Source organism: Borostomias antarcticus (assembly GCF_949987555.1).
Source record: "Borostomias antarcticus genome assembly, chromosome: 11".
Lineage (NCBI taxonomy): Eukaryota > Metazoa > Chordata > Actinopteri > Stomiiformes > Stomiidae > Borostomias > Borostomias antarcticus.
The window spans coordinates 10,709,583-10,733,922 of NC_140244.1; the positions used below are offsets into that span (position 1 = coordinate 10,709,583).

Genomic DNA, 24,340 nt, shown 5'->3' on the forward strand with positions numbered 1-24,340 from the left:
ACGCAGTGGAGTACATGCTTGGCTGGAGATCAAACAAATACTCACACTGCATGAGGAACTCCCGGCAGAGGGTGAATGTCCCGTCGTAGGGGGCCAGGGAGGCGAGATGGGGCTCCCGGTTTGGTGGAGCGGCAGGAGCGGGGGCCGCGGGTGGTGCAGGGGCTTGCTGGGGAGGGGCGGGGTTCAGGAACGGAGCCAGGCGGGCACTGAGCGCGGTGACCTGGTCGGACAGGGTGCTGACCAGAGTAGCGAGTCCCGTCAGTTGCTCGCCCTGGGCTTGCTGTTGGGCGGATACCTGCTGCAGTTGCTCAGCTTGGGTCTGTTGGAGGGCAGAGACCTGCCGGAGGTACTCGGCCTGGGACTGCTGGTGGGTGGAGACTCCCTGGAGCTCCTGGCGCACGGTTGTGACCACGTCGGAAGCCTGCGAGAGCATACGGGAGTGTTCTGCCAGGAGCCTACCCTGGGCTTGGAGTGGTCCGAGAGGTGCAGGTCTCTCCTCCATGTTGGCTGGGTCCAAACTGGCCAGATCTTACTGTGACGGTTCGGTGTGGGACCCAGGCGCAACAGGAATGGAGGAGGCAAGGAACGGTTAAAGCCCGGAGGGGCGATTTAATAAGGTAACACAAAGGGGGAGCCACAAAAAGGGATTGCCACAAAAATATAATGGGAGAAAAAATAGTAGCCACCAAACTGCCACTAAATAATAAGATGTTCTTGGCTCAAGGGAGCCGGAGGGATACGGAGGTGGAGCAGGGTGAGGGCTCTGCTGGCTGGTACAACTCAGCAGAGGGGGTCCGGGATACACATGTGGGTTATGGTAAGATCTGGCGATGAATGGAGAGTAGACCAGGATCTTTTAGGGGTTGAAGGTGATTGCAGAACGAGGGACAGGTGTGGTGATGATGAATTGGAAACCGGTGAGCAGAGCCGCGCCCGCGCCACCGTCGGAGACGAGCGCGCCGTTCTTGATGTTGCGCACGGGCCGAAGTGCTGGGCACGTCGGGATCCGATTCGCTGTCACCGGAGTGGGAGGAGACTGCCGAGTCCGCAGAGCTGGCAGGAGACGGGGAACGCCCGGTAGTGAGGGGAAACTCCAGAGAGCTAGAGCGTCGCATGCCTGGCCCGAGGCGACGTGCGGTAGAGCGCGTAGGACGCCCCGAGCGCGCAGCGGGCCCAGAGGGGAGAGAGGGAGACGGTTGTGGAGGCGAGGGCATGCGAGCCGTAACACTGTTGGGGTCAAAGAGGTTTAAGATTGTGTTGATCAGGTAAAACTAACCAGGCCAGGTCCAACCTGGCCTATGTGCGTGGCCGACTTGTTTCATTAAAGCAATACATCGCGATATTTGGACCTTTACAAACATGTCTGGTGCTAATTCTCCAATTAGATTTACTAAAAGTAAGCTATATCGTCCAAACAGTCTACTCAGAAAGATAATACATTGACATTTATTACCTTTTAAATCTCGCGCCCCCGGGACGCAAGCATTCAGTCGAAGTGCTCATGCGCAACGTTGTGCTTAAACAACACAGTAGTAGCTAACTATTCCGGCGTCTATGGATATCATGCATGGTGGTATTAATAGAACATGCAATGATATAATGGGGGATGTGAGAAAACCGAAGCGAAACATCACGGAGGAAGCCAGAAAAAGAAAAAGACAATCTGATAACTTTACGACAGTACGACAGTGCACTTACTCGCAGAGCCTGTGGGGGCGCAGTTCCGAGATGTGAATGAATTTCAAGTCTCAACAAAGTGTTCTGTTTTCCCCCTTGACTGTTGTTCTAAACTTTGTAGTTCGTTCTCATAGATCAGTCTGTTAGAACTACAAATTCCTCCGTGTGACATCACTTCCCTGTCCTCTTCCCCCTGAAACTATGTCACTTCCTTTTTCACTGTATAACCTAACGACCCCGTCCTCCCGTGAACTCACACGAGCCCGGATTCACCTCCTGTGCTCTTGTCCGACTCTGCAGAATCGTAACATAGAATAAACTATTGCCTTTGTTTAAAACCAGCTTGATCGACCACTCAGCGTGTTCTTTGACAATCTAAACTAAACCAAGGATAAATTCCTTAACAATTATGGCGACGAAAATGTTCTAATGGGACGGCTGCTGGACTTTCGGTTTGTTTTGGGCTGAATTCACGGACGCGTGACGTGCTTTCTCAAGGACGGGGGACTTCAAACTCGGGGACCCATCATAGCTGGTGGGGTTTCCCCCGAGGCCCGAATGAGCCTGGAACTTGCTGGAATATGGTACGTTGTTTGAACCTAGTTAAGAGTGGTCCCTTTCTTTGTTCGGCTGTGAAATAACTTAGACAATAGTGTTTATTCGAGCACTATTGGGTTGGTTTTGTAAGCGTTCGCATCAGGAACGGGTGTGTTAGTACTACACAACGTTAACTTTCGGAAAGCCTTCTCTTTTGACTATTTATTTTGGGATCCGCGTTGTGGGGGGTTGCCGCGGCGCGAGAGAGCTTGTTGTCTTAGGCTCGTTATTTTTATTTCTGTTTCTCCTGTTGTGAAGGAGCACAACACGGAGATGGCTGTTTCACTTCGAAAGATTATTTGGAATCTCCGGGGGGGTTAGCTAGGTTACCTACGACGTAATCCTTATTTTGTTTCGTTTTGTTTGTAGTCTTGGATGTGCGTGTTTGTGGTGGATTGCATTTGGCTGTTTGCTGCGTTTTGTGTTTCATGTGAAGCTGAGGCTTCTTAGATGTTTGATCCATTGTATGTTTGGGTCTACGCCAAGATAGATTCTGTTTTTTTATTGGGATTTAAGGTCCTGTTTTGTGTTTACTGTTAAACCCATGTTTATGCTGGGTGTTTTGTTTTATGCTGGTTTTGGTTTGTGTACGTTTGTGATTGATTTTCATGCTGGCTGCATTCTAGCTAGGCTACTGTTCTTGTTCTGCTCCAAACTAGCTATCTTCTCTGTTTGCTAGAGTCTATTGTTTCAATGCTAGCTTCCATGTGCTGGCTGGTTCATCCACATGTTGATTTGCCCACGTGTTAGTTAGTTCTTCTACCCTTTGTGCACACATGGTTAACTTCCTGTTTTGCTGCTTGTGTGAAAGAAAAAAAAAAGAGAGACTTCCTGTTCCCTCTTCTCCATTTGAGGGTCGACCATTTTTGGCTTCTGAAGTCTGCCATTTTGGGAAAAAAAAAATATATAACAGGATAATGAAAAAAAAAGTATCTCTCAGCACAGCAGTAATTTGGTTGACTGAACGTGTTTAGTTTTTTTTCTGTAACTTTTTATTACATTGTTTGTTCTCATATTTTCTTTTAAAATGGGAGCTACTTTTAGTACACGAAAGCATGAAACTTTTCTGGGTGCGGCCAAAATAGTGGCATTGAAGAATGATCCTACTGTGTGTGAGAATAGTGAAGGGACAGATAAGGATGATCTGCTAAGCAGATGTAAGCTGTTTCAACCAGCCCCCACTCCAGGCCCTATACATGAGGCCCCCCTTCTTGTTCTGACACCTCCTGTCCAAACAAGAGTTTTGTTGTTTCAGGCCACGTCCCTTGCTCCTGTCCAAACGTCCCTTCCTGTTGTTCAACCAACTGTCACCTCTGCGCCTGCTACATCTCAGATAACACCCTTACCGTTAACTGGTACTATTTTTGGAGCCCCCTTACCCCAAACAAGGATGTCTGAAATATCGGACCCCCTAGGTTATTACTCTTCTGACACCCCTCCCTCTGGGCCCTCTTCCATTGATCATATGGTTGCTTCCCCTGTGTCATACCCTCCTGCTGTGTCTCAACCTCCAGTTGGTGTCTCTGTGACCCCTGGTCACCCATTTGACACTTCACAGTCTCTGCCCCATCCCTTTGTTTCTGCTTCTAACTCACAAGATGACCGTCCAGATTCTGCTGATTCTGTTGAACATCTGGTTAATGAGTTTGGTAAACTATGCTTGCCAATAATCCGTCTGCTAAGTGAACAATGTGAAGCTGAGATAAAAAGGGACACAGTGTAGGTATTTCAACAACATCGCTCGCACTAAGCAACTACCAATGGGGAGACAGAAAAAACAAGATGGAGGCTATAGAGATAATCAGAGATATTCACAACAAAACAGCAGGGTTTACAAATCTAATCAGCATTGTCATCACTGTGGCCGCAAAGGGCATTACCGGAGGGAATGTAGACAATACGCTAAATTTCAAAAGTCTTTTGTTAATACTCCACAGGGTGGTGGATTCTGACTAGATAAGATAGATATTTCAGTAGGGAAGTGTAGGGAGAGTGAGGGTGTACGTGACACGGAGAGGGGGGGGGGGGGGGGAGGATAAAGGTAAGAGAAAGAAAAAAAAAACATTCATATTTGCCAATATCTTAGTCTGATACATATTGTCTGACAACCCAATTTTGAGAATTTTGTTTTGTTTAAGATTTCATGTTATAACTGATTTCAGATGCACATTCATTGGTTTTGAGTTTTACAGAGAACTGACGTTCCTGGACTACCGGATAAATGCCAAACCGGTTGGAACCGCAAGTATTTTAATAATTTGAAATGACTGCCACTTAAAGTTGTGTAAGATGATGCTAACTTCACACTCAATTCACTGTATTGTCATATTAACTTAATATGCTCAGATCTGTTTTGCAAACTAGTTTTCGGAGGTGTGACTCCAACGGAATTGATATCATCCAGCCCTTAGAGGTAAAACCGCCACATTACAATATCAAGCGCACAGCCTTTAACTAATTGGACATATTCTTGAAAAAAAAAAGAAAAGACATCACTCCAATTTATCAAAACTGTTTTCTATGATTTATTTTGTTATGTTTATGTGCCTCCGGCGCATAATTTCTAAGACCTGGTGTTACCCACAAGGGTGGTGAGAAATTGAAATGTCTTTTATTTTGTCTGTCTTTCATTTTGTCTGTCTTTTATTTTGTCTGTCTTTTATTGTATGTAAACTGCCCATGCAGCTCTGTCTGTGCGTCTGACGGCCCACAGAGACAGCTGCATGGTAAAACAAATGTGTCACGTATTATTTCTGAAGTTTGTTTACAGAGTAGACACAGGCACGGGACGAGAGATGGAGGCTACTCCAGGAATTGGATACACCAGGTGACTCTCCAATAACCGGGGTAACCGACTTCCCATTTAGATGGGCTGACACCTTGGTTCGTGGGGACGGTGGTCAAACGCCTCACCCCCACGTTGCCCAACTGACTGTGGGTAAGAGATAGATATGATCTAGGCTAAATTTAAGAATAGTAACCAAGCGGTTGTCAGACCCAAGGAACCATCACGTCCTAAGCGTGCTCATAACTCTCTGTCCTCAAACGCAGAAATGTGGTTATTGAATTAAGAGCTCAACTTATAACACCCCTAGTGTTCTTTTGAGAACGGTTTAGATAATTTTATTTGTTCAGGCTTTGAGAACCGCATATGTAACTATTCATTTAATGTTATTTTGGTTTGAGTAATGCATTTTTTCCATTTGTTCACCCTGATTTAAGGGAATTTTTGCTTTTACCCTTAGAGCGGTTGTTTTACATAATGTGTTGGCGCTCCCCTTTTAAATGATTATTTTGAATGACAATTTCTTGTTAGAAACAAGGACTCATGGTTTGATGATACGAATATGTTGTTTTATTTTAGGAAATGGCCATAGAATTTCTAAGAACTAAATCTAATTGGTGCGTGAACAGGTTAATTACCTTGGTCATGTAATAAGGATAAATAAACAAAAATGCACTGCTTGGGACTAGGCTGCTGCAGAGTCTATCCCTGATTTTGCAGACATAACCCTCATTAGACAAAAGCTAGCTCCACTTGACAAGATTACATGGACTGACGAGCCCGACTGGCTCTAACAATGACTAATACACCCTGGTTAAGAGGACTTGTGTCCTACTTGAAAGCAGTGGCAGCTACCACTGGCGCTATGTTTTAGACCTAGTAGCACTGCGCACGCTGTTTTGTCCATGTCCTGCATGTTGTGTCTATTCTTCTTTTACATCGCACCTACACACAGCGTGGCTGCTGCTTTAATAAGAATGAACTGTTGACCGTACATTTCAAAGATGCACTGTTCTTAACTCTGCTTCCTCCTCCAGAAGGTGGAGAGACATGACTGTCAACATAGTGAACGAGATCAATTAAGCCACGCTCAAACCTCTCAGATATTCTCCTCTCTCACTCTGATTTTGAATGTTGATGAATGCTCATTTCATAGTTAGCATAACCTATACTGCATCTTCCATGCTTTCATTATGTTTTCAAATTTGCACACTGACCAGATCATGTTAAAAAAAAAACAAAAAAAAAACAGGGGTAGTGAAGGATGTTATAACGTTAACTGGTCGTTGCTAATGAAACAGACTAGTAGTAGTAGTAGTGAAGAAGGTAATGAAGAAGTTGAATTGAAGGTAGTGAGGAGGTTGTACTGAAGGTAATGAGAACGTAGTTGAAGGAAATTAGAAAGTAGTTGAAAGAACAAGATGCAGAGCTGAAGAAGAAACTTAATGTGTAGTATTTTAAAATGGTGGCAAAGGCCAAGCTCCTGTTGAAACCTCTGATCCTGTGTCCATAGGTAGTATGGCTGCTAACTCCGCTGCTAAAAGCTGCGGTGCTCTCCTGTTTTGTCTATGCTCTCTCTCATCTGTGGATTCACAGGTCTCTGCCGACCTGAGAGGGCTTCCTGCATCATTTCCAACCAGGCCAGTGGGTTGTGATCCAAGACCTGAAACCACCGTGCAGTTGGCTGGGCCCGTACCAGTTCCTGCTGCCAACCCAGACGTAGCAGAGAGGACTTTGTGGGTACACGCCAGCCACTGCAGGCTGGTTCCAAACCAGGACGAGGCACCCGGCCCGAGGATTCAACCAACCAAGATGCAATATCCTGTGTCACCACCAGGGCGAAAGCTCACTCTCTGGTCTCAGATGAGAAATCAGACAAAGAATAACGCACTACTTTTCCTCATTGCTGTCAGGATGACAACTCTGACCGCCACTTCAGCAAAACACAATCATAGGCCACCACACTGTAGCTTCCTCTGAGGAGGAGCTATTGAAAGAAGTGACCTTGCCTGTCACCTCCTTCCCAGAATCGTTATGGCAACGTGGACAAGCGTTTGTCCTATTTGAATGTTGCACTCCACTTGACTGTTGGGTCTATACGGTAGACGAAGATGAATGGAAAATACTACATTCTGCATGTGTAAGATTTGAAAGCAACAGAGATTTCCAGGTTATACTGTTGAAACTGTGACTGGAGTTTGGTTTAGAGTGTGTATAGAAGTATTGAAAATTCATAATTATAAAGTTGATCTTTGTAGAGCTGTTCCAGACTATTGTCAGGGGACTGTGTTTAACTGTGTTTAACTGCTCTGCACCTAACTACATCAACCAAGTATTAAAATGAAGCCTGACAGAATTGCATCCACAGGGGTTGAACTTGAAAAGCGAGTTAAACAATTTGAAGTGACCTCTTCAATATATCACAGCATGTATTAATATTTTCAGATACAACACATAGATTAGGACAAATTAATGTTTTAAGCATATTTATGAGATGTGAAATTAAGGTTCAGAGAGCCATTCCAAATGGCGTATTTTTGAGCTATAGGGAAATAGAGTATTCAACTTTAAATTGCAACAGTCATATGGATTATTATGGATCATATGGTTATCTTGCTTATGTAATTTCCAGGATTAAGAAGATTGATCACACTCAAATGCAGGTAATTCATCAGCAATCAAACTAGACACCATAGAGCTGTCTCGAATTTTCAATTTAGTTTCGGTATATTATTTCTCATGACACATGATCGCATAATACCAAGTAATTTCAGCCTTAGCTAAAGAAGTAGATTACATGAAAGAGATGGTGCTACAAAATAGACTTCCCTTAAGCCCCCCGCAGACCGCATCCGCCACGATGTCGTACGACGGCGCACGGCGCTGTGTCCAGCTAGCCCCGCACACAGGCTGCAACATTCGACGCATTCTAGTGCACTTTAAAAAAAAAAAAAAAAAAAAAATTCCAGTTGATCAGACAATGACAAATGTCCAACAACCTCGCAATGGGTAAATTAATCTTATAATTTCTTCAATAAAATAATGGTGATAGAAGCTAAGCTATTGTGATTGTAAAATCACTAAGTGATTTTGTATCTTTTAGAAACAATTACTTTGATGCTGTATCAGTCACATAACCGTTTTTGTGTCTGTTTCAGTAGGCAACATTGTGGCAAAACATTGTAGCTAGCCTATCTGGCACTCGCAATATTGTGCTAACGTTAGCCTAGATAACATAGTTAACGGACCTTATGTATGTATGTTATGTAACATAACGTAGTTAACAGACGTTAGTACAGGTAGCCTATGTTGTGCTATGCACCACGTTTTTCAAGCAGGCAACATTTTATGGCAAAACATTGTATCTGGCACTCATAACGTAGCTAGTGCTACATAGTTAACAGACGTTAGTAGGCTAATATGTAGCCTAACGTTTGGCTATGCATCAACCGCAGTGTTCGAGTGTCTGTTTTCAAGTAGGAAAAACATTGTAGCTAACAAGAACATCTGGTGTAGACATTAGTAATATGCACCAACCGCAGTTGGTGTGTTTGTTTTCAAGTTGGCAACAGTAAGAACATAGTTAACAAATGTTAGTAGGCAAATTAGGCTATGTATAAGATATCCAAGTATAATGAGCATGCCACATAATGCCATATACCTACAACATTTTAGCAGTGTAGCCTATATGCAGGTAATATTATTCTTGATTTTATTAAGACACATACAACCTTTCTCCCACACAAGCTAGATATTTACTATTGATATTGTTTTGTCCCTTTTCCTTGAGCAAAACAGATACTTGTGTAACAGAGGACCCAGGGATGCCTACATTCTCCGTGACAAGCTGGCTGCATACTTCGGCTCCCCATAGGGCAGTTTGGCCTGGCAGGATGGGTGTAGGCAAACCAAGCCCTCCTCTCCAGCCTACACCAACTGGCAGTCCTCCTCACCAGTCTATACCACCTGGCAGTCCCCCTCACCAGCCTATACCAACTGGCAGTCCTCCTCACCAGTCTATACCACCTGGCAGTCCTCCTCACCAGTCTATACCACCTGGCAGTCCTCCTCACCAGCCTATACCACCTGGCAGTCCTCCTCACCAGTCTATACCACCTGGCAGTCCCCCTCACCAGCCTATACCACCTGGCAGTCCTCACCAGTCTATACCACCTGGCAGTCCTCCTCACCAGTCTATACCACCTGGCAGTCCCCCTCACCAGCCTATACCACCTGGCAGTCCTCCTCACCTGCCTATACCACCTGGCAGTCCCCCTCACCAGCCTATACCACCTGGCAGTCCTCCTCACCTGTCTATACCACCTGGCAGTCCTCCTCCAGCCTATACCACCTGGCTCTCCTCACAAGCCTATACCACCTGGCAGTCCCCCTCACCAGCCTATTCATGGGTTTCAAATGTAGTCCTAGACCTGCCATATTTAGGACCAACACAGGTGTTTCAATTTATCTGATTGGCTCTACTGCATAGAATCCTATGCAGTAGAACTAATTAATTCATTTGAAACACCTGTGTTGGGTCCCCAACATGGCAGGTCTAGACTACATTTGAAACCCATTAATACTATCTGGCTCTCCTCACCAGCCTATACCATCAGGCAGTCCCCCTCACCAGCCTATACCACCTGGCAGTCCTCCTTACCAGCCTATACCACCAGGCAGTGGAGACACGCATAGCTGGGTGTTTGGCTGACATCTCTAAGTGGATGACAACACATCACCTCAAGCTCAATCTGGACAAGACTGAGCTGCTGTTCCTCCCGGGGAAGGGCTGCCCGCACCGGGACCTGGCCATCACCATTGAAGACACAGTGGTGACCCCGACTCGGACTGCGAGGAATCTGGGTGTGACCCTAGATAACCAACTGTCGTCTTCCGCACATGTCACACGCTCCTGCAGATTCATGGTCTACAACATCAGGAGGATTCGCCCTTTCCTCACTGATGAAACGGTACAGGTACTCATCCAGGCCCTGGTCATCTCCCGCCTTGACTACTGCAACTCCCTCCTCACTGGGGCCCCGGCGTCAGCCATTAAACCTCCGGAACTTGTCCAGAAAGCTGCTGCTCGCCTGGTGTTCAACCACCCCAAGTTCTCCCACACAACTTCCCTCCTCCATTCCCTACACTGGCTCCCTGTAGCGGCTCGCATCCAGTTTAAAACTCTGGCGCTAACCTACAGGGCAATGAAAGGAACAGCCCCCTCCTACCTCCAGGCCATGGTCAAACCCTACACCCCCTCCCGACCGCTACGCTCTGCTACCTCGGGGCGACTGGTTGCCCCGTCACTCCGAGGCCCCTGCGGTCGATCGACACGGTCATGGCTCTTCTCTGTCCTGGCCCCGCAGTGGTGGAATGAACTGCCCACTGATGTCAGGACAGCAGAGTCGCTGCCCATCTTTCGTCGCAGGCTCAAAACTCATCTCTTCAAGAAGTACTACAACAATCTTCCCTCCTAAGCACTTATTGTATTTTATTGTATTGTATTGTATTGCACTGTACTTTAGATTGCTATTCTTGAACTTTGCCTTCAGCACTAGATCATGCTCTTAGTCACTTGTTTTAGAGAGAAGATGCACTTGTGAGTTCTGGCAAGTAGTAGTACATTGGCTTTTCCTACGTTAAATGCAATTATTGTTAGTCGCTTTGGATAAAAGTGTCTGCTAAATGATTGTAATGTAATGTAAATGTAATGCAGTCCTCACCAGCCTATACCACCTGGCACCTCTGTGACAAGCTGACTGCTTTCTTCAGCTCCCCAGAGGGCAGTCTGTACTGGGGGATGGAAGGGTGTAACCAAACCAATCCCCCCTCACCCCTCCCTCACCACTACAGACACACACACACACACACACACACACACACACACACACACACACACACACTCTCTCTCTCTCTCTCTCTCTCTCTCTCTCTCTCTCACACACACACACACACCACCAACAGTATTAGTATTATTAAACAATAAATTCATTATATAAATCCATGCACTCATGCCATTTTTTATTCAAAATGAACATGACTACAGTTATGCTACTATGGAAGGAATATTGATTTAGCAGTTTAGTTTTTTGGTCATAGTTCAACCCCAGGATTATTTATTATAGCTATGTACATAACACACCCATGTTATTTAATTGCACTGACTATGTCATGGACACAAACAGTCATGGGATGGGATAAGTAGGGAAGGGATGGGATAAGTAGATGAGGATGATACTGATAGATTACAGATGGTAATGTTAATTGTCCGTTTGGGAACCTTTACGTCTAGTGGAGTACCTAGGACTGGACTGAGGAACTGGTTTGTACTGACACTGTAAGGACAAGCGATTACAAGAATTCCAATGTACCTGTAGGCTACTCATACTTATTTTACACATAGCAAATATTATAATAGTTATAACGTTATTTTATTCTGTACAGTAGGCACCACTAGAGGGCAGTCTGGTATAGCCTACCATATAGACACAGCCTGCACCTGGGCCATATTTAATCTATAAACCTGTGTGCACCGTTTTGTTACGGTTCCCACTTTAACCCAATCAGCAGAGTGATTCAATCCACCACCTGATCTGTTTCAATAAACGTTTTGCTAACGTTAGCTACATATTGTCGGGGCTGAACGCAGACCTGGTGACTGGTGCTGTTTCTACTAGCACTATCTCCATACGATGAATGTAGGCGAAGATGATCGTGGCTAAAGATACTTTTCAAACTTGTCACCAGTTATCACCAGTCCAACTAGCTAACACTAGCTAATTTTACTCTATCAAGTTATCATGGTCAAGACTCAAGACTGCCCAGCATAGTGAGTACTTTACCTGATAATCCCACGATTTCACCAATCTCTCGCCAGCACCGGTCTCTTATGTTGTCTTTTGTAATGTTTGGACATGGGGTCATAGCATTGGATATTTCTGCACCTCGGCTATTATTTTCTCCTCTATTGTAATACAGCTGGGTAGACTAAAATAACCGTTAATAAAATAGATGTAGGCTAGCCTACATTTTAGCAAAACAATAGGCCTAAGCGACACAACAAGGACATGGAAGAGATGGGAATAAAAATGTTTAACTTTTAATGATTAGCTTACTTTTACATATATTTAATAGACAGGCATTGCAGGAAATCACATGCATTAATCCAAGTTGGATTGCCACATGTGTCGGCAGCCGCATTCCAAAAAATAGAGCCGAGTCGAAATCAACCCGGGGCGACATTGTCGGCAGCTGTCGCCAGCTGTCGGCACGCCGCCGGTGTGCGGGCTTCCATAGGAAACAATGGGAGCTATTTATTTGGAACGTCGTTTTGTGTCGTGTCGTGGCGGTGGCGGATGCGGTCTGCGGGGGGCTTTAGAGATAATACTGGCTATATCTGCTGTTTGTTTAGTTCAGATCCAAATGCTACATTGAGTTCTATGAAGCAAACGATAAAGGTATTCAGATCTGAAATAATGTTCCTAAATGGAATGCTTTTTCAAATCCTGGATATTCTCAAATATGTGTGTATCATTTGTATGTATGTTTTTCATCGTTATTATTTTAAAATAATATTCTTAAGTGTATGTTTAAATGCTGTTCCAGATATGCCTATGCTGCCTTAATAATGATAGAAAAAGTTAAATTTACTATTAATTCAATTCAAGATCTTAATGATGTCTGTGCCATTGACATTGACTATTTGGAATATGTTGATACATAATCTGTCTAATTTGAATTTAAGGGTTTTCCTAAAACAAAGAGGTTTTTTCCCACTCATTCATGAATATATGATGTCTTAGATTAATAATCATGTTATCTTTTTACCTTGCTTATGCCAAATTAAAGTAAGGAGTTTTGGTACGTGATTGCATATGGGAAGAAAATGATCTTGGTGTGTTAAATAACTTTGAGTTTGTTAATCTTTATTATGCTCCACCTAGTGGAGAAATAGATTGCTTCCTTTCCATATGTGTAGAATAGGGTTTTTGCCAATGATGTTGGATTATTTTTATGATATTTTATAATTTGATTCCACATTGTTGATTCTTTCATTTCTATTATAGTTGTGGATATTTAATCCACAAAGTGGGGAATTGTGAATGAATTTCAAGTCTCAACAAAGTGTTCTGTTTTCCCCCTTGACTGTTGTTCTAAACTTTGTAGTTCGTTCTCATAGATCAGTCTGTTAGAACTACAAATTCCTCCGTGTGACATCACTTCCCTGTCCTCTTCCCCCTGAAACTATGTCACTTCCTTTTTCACTGTATAACCTAACGACCCCGTCCTCCCGTGAACTCACATGAGCCCGGATTCACTTCCTGTGCTCTTGTCCGACTCTGCAGAATCGTAACATAGAATAAACTATTGCCTTTGTTTAAAACCAGCTTGATCGACCACTCAGCGTGTTCTTTGACAATCTAAACTAAACCAAGGATAAATTCCTTGACAGAGAAAACCGGAGAAAATGCTATGTATTGCTTTAAGGGGGAAATGGAAGTCCACCGGATGTATAAAACGTAAACAACAGCGTTTGTTTAGCTAACTATAGACTAGAGGAGTTTCGCTCAACATAGACGGTAATCTCTGAGAATGCCCCACGTGGGAGTCCAATGCTCTGACCACAACTCTACTTGAATTCAGCTGGAATTTAGGTATAAAGGGATAAAAAGGTTGGAGTGAAAGGATGAACGTGTGGAGATTTGGGGTATAGTCCCATAAAATCATCCCCACCGGGTCTTGAACCCCGGTCTCCCCAGGTGGGAGTCCAATGCTCTGACCACTTCTCTACTTGTGCAGTGGAGATCAGCAGGTTGATTTTGGTGTCCTTGATTTTGGTGTGCTGGGACTACTGCCTCTTGTGGTGCCAACAGAGAGATGCAGACCAGCATTGTTGGGAGGGAGGGAGGGAGTGATAACCCATCAAACGCTATACTAGCTGTGCGGCTGGCCAGCCACGCACAAAAAATACACCTTCTAAAACAAAAGCAGTATGGGAAAAGGAAAGCGAAGCAAAAAGTTGGTCCAGGGAGAAATCTCAAAGTGTCAGCCTATGCAGGAACAACCCAGCCCCAATAAATCACCACCAACGCTGAAGCAGTAGCACTAGTTTCTCTGAAGGTGTGAGCACATTCAGCAAACGCTTCCCAGAGAAACAATAAACTACAGGGTTGACACAGCCATCCGTCCATTACAGGGTCACTGAGGCTCATATCCATCATCCCACTATGAGGTTTTGGTGCTATATGGAGCTGTGTGGTCGCAGAACATCCTACCATGGCACTGCTAGCTGTCTCAGTCTGAGAAATACACTTTTTTGGCATGGGGGGCGTCATTTAGCAAACGCTTTTATCCAAAGTATCAGCTCAGTGGTCTTGTGGTTAGAGTGTCTGCCCTGAGATTGGGAGGTTGGGGGTACTGTAAGGTTAAAAATTAGTTCTGTACAATGTTACAATGGGAAGACAAGGGGTTGGGGTCACAGAGAGGTTTGGAGGATGTGTGTGTTTAGAAAGGGGGGTTAATTGCCTAGGACAGCTGGTTATCTTCACACTTAGGGTGGCGTGGAAAGGGCAGCCATTTGATCTGTGTCCTGAGAACTTTAGCACCTGGGACTAGGAGGGTCCAACAACAGGTTTATGGACAGGAAAGGGGGAGTTGCAGAGCTTCTGGTTAAAAGCAGAGACAGATCAAATTGGGGCACTCTCTCAACTGACCAGCCTTGATGCAGGTTGCTTGACAAGAAGCCACAATCAAGTGTTTGTAACAATCCTTGGATGAATAAACTCTGGTAACTTTGTTGAACTGTTTTGCTTCTTAACCCATATTGAACGAGAAATTCTAGAACAATACCAAAGATGATAAAAAATGGTACTCAAAGCCAACCTGCTTGGCACTCAGCATCAAGGGTTGGATAGGGGGTACTAGCGGAATGTACATCAAGCTGCCTCATGCTAAGGGATCAGGAGCCGTATGGGATACTAGGCTCGAGAGCCATTGGTTAGTTACTTACTTTATCCAAAGTTACTTTCAGTTATGAGGTAGTGTTGGGGGGTCGGGGAGCTGGCTTGTTTCTACCCACTAGGGGTCTTCGTCAGGGGATCAAATCATGCTTTGATGCCCTGATGAAGACTAGGGATGGGGATCAAAACCCGGGTCCAAAAGGACCCGGTTCCAAATTTCTCAAGACCCGGTAATCAATAAGGTCGGAGCTTATCGGGTCTGCTATCGAGCCTACAGCCGAGTGACCATTTTAACCGGGACAATCAAAAGTGTAGGCTAGGCTACACATGCAAGCGCACAAGTAGGCGCACAAGTAGGCATATATAATTCTCGAGCACCAAAACCAGGCATTTTCATTCAGAATTATACAAGTATTTCAGTTTCAGCATCATGGACAGCTTCCCAGCAAGCAACATATTGGTCTGCACCAGTGGCGGGTGGTCAATAAAGGGCGATGGGGCGCCGCCCGCGGTGGTGAAAAGAGATTTAAAAAAAATATATATATATATATATATATACATAATAATTACTCATTTAAAAAAAGTTCTGGTCATCAAAGTTATGGTCTGGGGGTTTAAAAAGTACAATACGTGTAATATATAAAATATAAACCATTACGTTTGTTAATATCTCTCTTCTGTGAATGAGACCTTAGCCCAGGGGTGATAGATTTTCAGCCCTTTCCAGTGCATTCAACAAAGTGAGAACATAACAACGGGAAAGTAACCCTTAGCCAATCAAAAATATCTCATGGGGCTGAAGATATTATCGTCCCTAGCCAATTAGCGTTCAATAAATAATATTTACCCAAGCTGGACTGCGTTCTGTCTCATTGCGCCCTCAAACATGGTAAGTTGAGGCTGCTTGATGCCGTCTCACTATTTAGCAATGATGATGAAATAGTACTTGTCGTTGTAAAATAATGTGTTAGTTAGCTACATTTTCTAAGATTAGTGTATCTTATTGTCATAAAAACTGCAAGGTTCTTTATTATGATCTCCATGTCAGATAAATGGATGAGCAGGTGATGCTTGCTCACGTTAGCTATGCTAGCTAACGTTAGTGCAACACGTTAGCTAGTATACGATTAGTTGTTATTGCCATAAAGATCAGAAGGTTTTTTGTTAGCTATGATCTCCATCCTTAATAAATAGATGGCTAGCAAGCAGGTGACATTTGCTAGCAAACGTTAATTAGACAGTGCTAGCTAGTAGTAGTTAGCTAGCTAGATAGCTATGTTAGCTAGCTAGTGCAGCACATAGTAGCTAACGTTTTACATCTGCTATAAAGTTAGCTCCATAACCTAACATGATAGGATTCACTAGCATTAATAGCAACTAGTTGGCTTTCTAAAATGACCAACAATTTTTTAAATGTTTGGATGCTAGCTAACTAATCAGCAAACTAGACTGACGTTACTCTACACTAGTTTGACAGAGCGGTGTGCTGCTTTGCCATTTTGTCATTCACAGGCAATCCTGCAAAGTCTACAACCACCAGCCTCTGTCCCAGGCTCTCTCCATCACCAGACTGCCCCAAGCCTCTCCTCACCAGACTCTGCCTCAGACATTCCAAGTCCCGTGCCCTCTCTTTTGAGGTGAGTGTGAGACAGTATGTTTGTGGGTGACTAAAGTATCCTTTCTGAGCATGTCAGAGGTCATACACTGTATTCTGTTGTCTCACATTCTTTGTCATTCACAGGCAATCCTGCAAAGTCTACAGCCACCAGCCTCTGTCCCAGACTCTCTCCATCACCAGACTGCCCCAAGCCTCTCCTCACCAGACTCCTATGCCAAAGTCTTATGCCCTCTTTAATGAAATAATGTTATATAAAAATTGTTGGTGTTTCACCACACCTCAGCACCATAATTTAAATACTGTAGTTTTTTTTTTTTTTTAAAGAACAGGGTAGTACACAGAATTACATTTTCATGTATGTGAAAATGGAGCTACCTGTCATCCAGGTCACAGAGATGCTATTTCAATGGCACTCTACCAAACAGTAGATTTAAACTGCGGTGTTCCACAGGGGAGCTGCCTTGGCCCGCTCCTTTATTCCATATTCACAAATGATTTGCCATCTGCTATTAGGGAAGCGTCCCTGACAATGTACGCGGAGGAGTCTACTCTTCATTATGCCGCTCCCACGTCCATGTTTTGAGCTCAACCAGGTTTTGACTAAGGAGCTTAGCATATACAATAGGATTAAGGTAAATAAACTTGTGCTGAACACATCAAAAAAGGTTACCATGATATTTACCTCTAAGCATAAGCTAGCCCAAGATCCTAAGTCAAATCTTGTTGAGGCCGAAGTCTTTAAAGAAAGTAAAGAAAATCAAGCTATTGGGACTCTGGCTTGACAGTACTCTGTCTTGGTCCGACCATATTGATATTGTTTGTAGAATGGGTGTAGCAGTAGCTGCGGTGAGAAAATGTGCACCATTTCTTGAATCATCTTTGCGAAATCAAATTGTTTGCTCATGGGTTCTCTGTCATCTGGATTATTGCTCAGGAGTGTGGTGGTCATCTGCCTCTAAAAGCCTACTCGGGAAGTTACAAATAATACAAAATAAAGTAGCTCGACTGCTGCTCATCTAGGGCTAATGTGGCTGAAATGCATGTGAAACTAAAATGACTGAGTGTGGAGAAAAGGTTGGCAGCCAATTTGCTTGTTTTCTTTCATAAGGTCATTCACACCCAGACACCTGAATTCATGTTTAAGACAATAAAATACTGTATTGTTCAAATACACACGCATGCTACCAGAGCGGCCAGTAGAGGGCAGATGAATACCTAGAACAAACTGTTTGAAAAACACTCTATTACAGAGCTGTGATGGCATGGAACAGTTTTCCAAGTGACATCCATTTAATTAGTGGCAAGGCTTGTTTTAAAAAAAAAGGCTTGAGTATTTGAGTAACGTGCAGTCAGAAACTTGTTTTGTCAGGTTTGTTATTCATAGTCATTCTAGTCAAAAAACTTCAATAACAGTTGCAAATTTGCTTTTTCAATTAAATCAAGTTAAAATTCAGTTCTCCCACCCCATTTGTCTTTGTAAATAGGGAAATGTACACAGGGAAATGTTGCATTTTGCCTTCATTATTTTTCTCAGAATGCACCAGAATGCTTGATTTACATGTGAAAATCTTCGGGGGGGGATGCCCCCAGACCCCCCTACAGGGGTTTGGTTGCCAAACTTTCAGCCCCACCTACTATTTTTTTCACCAGCCACTACTGGTCTGCATACACTCGGCTCCACTTTTATTCTTGTAGGTAGGAATGCCGACGTAAAGATCATATGAACTTGATAAATGTCATGTGAGCACTGTTAACAAGCATCACATTATGTTTTGGTTAAAACCATTGGCAATGAATGTTGAAAACTAGTGTTCTACAGATACTTCTCGGTACAACCGGCTTGACACGGCCAATCGGAACGTCTGGTCACCCACATTATACGTCCTATCCGATCGTGGTGCACAAACATGATTGATAAAGTTTTTGAATTCAATTGAATTGCATGCCAAAAGCTGTTATTTTATTGCCTTGCACACTCGTTCACAAGTTTGCTAGTTGAGAAAATGGCAGAGCGTGCAAAACGGTCAAGTGCTTGCAAAACCAGTTCTGTTAAACATGTATTGCCGTCCGTCTCGTTTTTCCCATAGAAAAGTATCGATACTGGTACAGTATCAATAAGGACCCGGATCATTAAGCGGACTTGACAACGGTATCAATATCAATAAAAATTAATGATCCCCATCCCTAATGAAGACCCCTAGTGGGTAGAAACATGTTGGCTGAAATAATATCTTTAAAAAAAACAAGTACTTTATGTGCAAGTTAAGACAGTGTGCTGGAACCTTCATCATGTGACTTGCATTTCTCTCCTCCTACGCACCACACAACTCCCCCCCCCCCCCGCCACCCATGAGGCCCTGCAAACCGACTTACCATCAGGCTGGACACGCCGATGCCCCCCAGGCGCGGGCACATGTAGTTCCACACACCGATGCTGCCCCGACGGATCTTCTGCCCCACCGCCAGCTCCAGGAAGAACAGCGGGATTCCGATGATGATGAGCAGGATGAAGTAGGGCACCAGATAGGCGCCTGGACAGAGACACCGCACACGCACGCACACACACACGCACGCACACACACACACACACACACACACACACACACACAAATAACACAGAACACTGCAGGTCAAAACCTACCTCAACTACCAGCCCGGACTGTTCACACTGTACCACGCGGTGTACTGGTGATTAAGTATGAGCACGGGGAACCTGTCTTCATCTAAAAATGTCTACTGTCAGTCAATATTTAAGAAAAAGGTTTCTGTACATGTAGGTCAAATGCAAATGCAGGTCAAAACCTACCTCAACTACCAGCCCGGACTGTTCACACTGTACCACGCGGTGTACTGGTGAGTAAGTATGAGCATGGGGGAACCTGTCTTCATCTAATAATTTCTACTGTCTGTCAATATTTAAGAAAAAAGTTTCTGTACATGTAGGTCAAATGCAAGTTTCAGAATTTAATGGTCATGCCAAGCTTTCGGTTAAACGACCTTGATCAGGGCAACACTGTCAGTCAATAGACTGACAGTGTTGACATGGCTTTCAGCATGGCTTTCAACATTGCTCCCCTGCTGAAAAGATGGAGGCCTGACATTTTTACTATCCTCCTAAACTGTTTATCTGTTAACTAATCACTGTTAATGCATTTTCATATTTCAAACGGCTGAGGTGAAGAGGTGAGAAGCCTCGGTGATAGACAACTCAGCGTGGCGTGTTGAGGGGCCGCTCAGTCTCCATCACGAGCACAGAGGACGGAGCTCTGAGCAGCTCTGCCTCACCTGGGTGTCACCCCAACACACCGCAGCATCACATGGGTGTTACCCCAACACACCGTCACTCCTGAGCAGCTTTGCATCACCTGGCCATCACCACAACACGCTGTCGGTCGCTCCTGGCTTTCCTGACGCCTTTTCCGTTACCCTCCCTTCCTCACTCGAAGCTCCGGCTCATCGGGCGTAGCCAGGTCTATTTTTGGATTTGATTTGAATTATGGGAGGAAGTCTAAATTTGGTCCTTCCCAGCTTAATCCAGCAAAGAGGCTTAATCAGGATGCCGCTGTGTGACGGGACATCATGAAGGAAGGAGAGAGAGAAAGAGATGGAGAGGAGAAAGAGAGGAGAAGAAAAGGAGAGATAGTGAGAGTGAAAGAGAGAGAAAGAAAGAGATGGAGAGGGAGAGAGACTCCCTGCATTTTGCCTACAGAGCCCAAAGGTCTGTGGACGATATACTTACAAGCACAAATTCGCAATCGCTGTGACCACATACGAGCTATATAGTAGGCTACAAGCATTTTCAGTCTGGCTGAATCTTCTCCTCTCTTGTCTAATTAATGGATTAATAACAGTTGTAGTGCCAGGATTTCACACACCCATAAACACGGTCCAGTGAACCATCCAACCGAGTGAGCTGCTGATAGTGAGCTATAGAGCTGTTGTATAGTGAGCTATAGAGCTGTAGAGCTGCTGTTTGCAGCTAAAAATGTATGGAGTTATATTGATGTCATAAATACCCTACGTAAACTTACATTGACAGTTGTAGTTGCAAAAAAGATTTGCAGACTTGCATATTCAGAGTTACAGTTGTAAAACAGATTTGCAAACTTGTACAAGATTACAAATGAGCCAGCATACACTAGGCATTTTTACACAAATATCACATCTTCTGGTTATATTGATGTCATAAATAAGAAAACTTGTACATGAAAGTTGTAGTTGCAAAAAAGATTTGCAAACTTGTATATTCAGAGTTGTAGTTGGAAAAAAAGATTTGCACACCTGTAGCTATTTCGCAAGGTTGTACAAAGTTACAGTGTTGCATATTTATGGCTACGAATCCCAAGTACAAGCTTACAACTTTTTTAAACTACTGTACCATCACGTCTTGGCTCAAACAGAGTTGCACACTTGCAAAGGTGGGAGGGAGTTCAGCTGGGCTACATCTCCACAGCCAATCAGATTCTGTCTATTATTGCACAAGTATCATTGGCTGGCTTGTTCTATCAATCAGGCTAGCAATCGCAATCAACATTCTACATTGCAGATGGAAGATGGAGGCTTCTGGCCATGCTGCTCGACCTCAAGTGAGGGAAAGAAAGTGTGTAATATTACGAGTACATCTAGCTAATGTTAGCCTACTATATTATGATGCATCCACAGCAAAAACTGTAGTGTTAATTTTCCAGTGAAATTTAAAGTTGATGGGTGTTTATTTATGCGGCACCGAATGTAAACCCCTGCATCTTTAAAATAAAAGCTGAGTTTTACCAGATTTAGCACTAACACACATTGAAACATTGGTGTGCAATTTCCGTATGTCACTTTTTTCCACATTTAGCGTGAAATTCATGTAAAATAAGGTAACCTTTTTCACAGTTGATGTTTTGTAGCCTAATAATTATTTGATAGTTAAATATTAAATGTAAATGTTAAATGTAAATGTAAATATAAATGTTAAATATAAATGTTAAATATAAATGCTAAATCTAAATGTTAAATATAAATGCTAAATATAAATGCTCAATATAAATGTTAAATATAAATATTACATATAAATGTTAAATGTAAATGTTAAATCTAAATGCTAAATTTAAATGCTAAATCTAAATGTTACATCTAAATCTAAATGTTAAAGGTATAATATGTTATATGTTGATTAAAATAAACATTTTTTCAAAAATAATACATCCATAGGGCTTTGCGAAGGCTGCAGAGTAAAAGTATTGCTTTTCCATAAAAAATGATATTTTGTCTGAAATTATTACATTATGAAATTTTGACGGCCCAACAATGACACTCTGTTGATTTCATACCAGCCAATAGTATTACAGCGTTGGTACTGCGCGCTGGGTTGCCAGGTACTATTTTAGCTTCACCACTGTGAGATTAGCAGTATCCAGCTAATGTTATACTTCCATGAATTAGCAGCATTATAGATGTTGGTTAGCATCAAGTCTGTGTGTGACTATAAAATGGCAGCTTTTCCGTCCACTTCCGCTCACTCTTTTCAGCTAAACATTTGTTAAAATGGCCGAGTTTCGTCATCCTGCTTCTCCGCCTGACCCCCGGCGAACCGTGCGATACGAATCTCAAAAGCTCAGTGACCGAAGAAGGAGCCAAACTCGGATAAATATCGGGCCAGCCTTTGCTTGTTGGATGGAGTTTATGGAGTTTCATGGGAGAAAGTCGCATGGTGACATGGCTTCTTTTCTACTAGACCGGTAAACTAGATAACTGGCAACAAATACGTTGTGTTGTTGCAGTTCTTATCTTTGGACACTAGATGGGGGAAATAATCCACATATAACATATCATACCTTTAAATATAAATGTTAAATATAAATGCTAAATATAAATGTTAAATCTATATCTAAATGTTCAATCTAAATGTAAATCTAAATGCTAAATGTTAAATGTACGCTTTACATTTCGTGAGCTAATATGCAAATTTGCTGCGCCAGCCGGCCAATGGGCGTAAAGTACCCTTCAGATAGGATGCGGTTTGCGCTGCGCTCACCGCTGGGTTCAGCGAAGAAGCCGCGGAGGACAACAGAGTTTAGTCGATTCACAGAAAACAGTGCAAAATAGGCAGACTTTACGAGCAGGGCGACACTCGCCATTTGTTGTTGCCAACAATAGCTATAGCTAGATATGTATTTTTCCTGTGCTAAAAAGCGTGCGCTAGAACTAGCCCTGTTAGCAAGGAGGAGAGCACCAAGGAAGAGGAGAGTGTGGGTGCATGAAACCCTCAGGTCCAGAGAGCAGTTGGGTGAATTCAGGCATGTGAAGAAGCTCCGTTTCCACAGCGATCGGTTCCAGGTCTACTTTCACCTTTCTGTAGAGCAGTTCGACAATCTGCTGGGGAGAGTCGGACCAAGGATCTCAAGGATCCAGACAAATTACAGAGCGCCAATTTCTCCAACAGAGCGGCTGGCAATTTGTCTGAGGTGGGTGATTTATGTGAAAATAAAACGATTCCTTTAGTAGCCCAGGCTAGCCTAGCCATTTAGCAAGGTCCGCTAGCTAGCTAGCTACCTGTACCACTAGCTAGCTTCTAGCTAGCTAGAAGACAAATTTGATTTGTCTTCCCTGATCTGTTTAAAAACAATTAGCCCTTTGTTATTGTAGATTTTTTTATTTGACAGATAATAGGCTATAAAACGATATTTTCTTTTTAGTGATAGCATTATCACATGATTAATTTATAGTAGGCCCTACTTGGCTACTGGTGATTGATGCCATTATCCTGTCATTGATTTAAGGTACTTGGCCACAGGCGAAATGGAAGAACCTGAGAGTTGGCTATATGAAGCAGAGAAAGGGAATGAAAGAGAAGAAGAGTGGTGCAGGGGCAGATGAGCTGAAGTCAACATGGAAGTACTTCAATATTATGAGCTTCCTGGAGCCTCACATCAGGGAGAGGGCCACTTCCTCCAACATGTTCACACCCAGAGAAGATAGTCCCCCAGCTACGTCAGCACAGTTTTCTAATCCTATCGTGTCACCATCTGGTACCCTGTCTGTCCTTTACCTCTCCCCAGCTTCTGAACTATCTACCTCTGCCTCCCAGTCAATTCTGGCCACTGACGAATCTTCTGAGACACTGCCTGACTCTGTAGCAGCCCCTGCTGTATCTCAGGCCCCTATGTCTGTGGCTACTCCTGCACGCCATGCCCCTGATGTGTCCCAGCGCCCACCATCTACCCTGGCACACCATGCCGCCGCAGCATCAGGACCCAGCTCAGCACCCTCGGCTCCAACAAAAAAGAAAAGGCAGAAGATTGAAGGCTTCTTGACCAGAGCACAGATAAGGAGGAGCTCTTTATCCTGAGTCTAGCCCCACGCCTCAGAAACCTGTCAATAGCGAATTAAAAATAGAGTTCCTGACAGCTTTACACAGGGCAGAGTTCACTCACTAATTCAACAGCACATGCCACCTAAACAACTGGTTCTTTGTTAACAGGACTGAGTTTTGTTTCTCTTTCTACTCCTGTTTCCTTTTCTACTCCTGTTTCTCTTTCTAGTCCGGCACTTCTGGCCACTGATGAATCTTCTGAGACACTGGAGTTCATGTAGTTTGTTGTTGTCAGGAGATACATGATGGAATAATCTTTATTTTCAATAGGGCCTCGCACCGCCAGGTGCTCATATAACAGATGATTTAGTTGTTATTTAAGTCTTGACAAGAAAGTCTATAGTGCT

General features: G+C 43.6%; 1 protein-coding gene across 1 annotated transcript in view; it reads right to left on the bottom strand.

Annotated features, from left to right (window-relative positions):
- LOC311315391 (sodium-dependent neutral amino acid transporter SLC6A17-like) overlaps nucleotides 1–24,340 on the bottom strand; it is a gene marked incomplete at both ends in the record, with an annotated part of 99,128 nt that overhangs the window by 54,234 nt on the left and 20,554 nt on the right. The window contains one exon of the mRNA XM_084446061.1: nucleotides 19,010–19,167. Within this exon, the coding sequence (XP_084302187.1) occupies nucleotides 19,010–19,167 (158 nt within the window). The remainder of the gene's footprint in view (nucleotides 1–19,009; nucleotides 19,168–24,340) is intronic.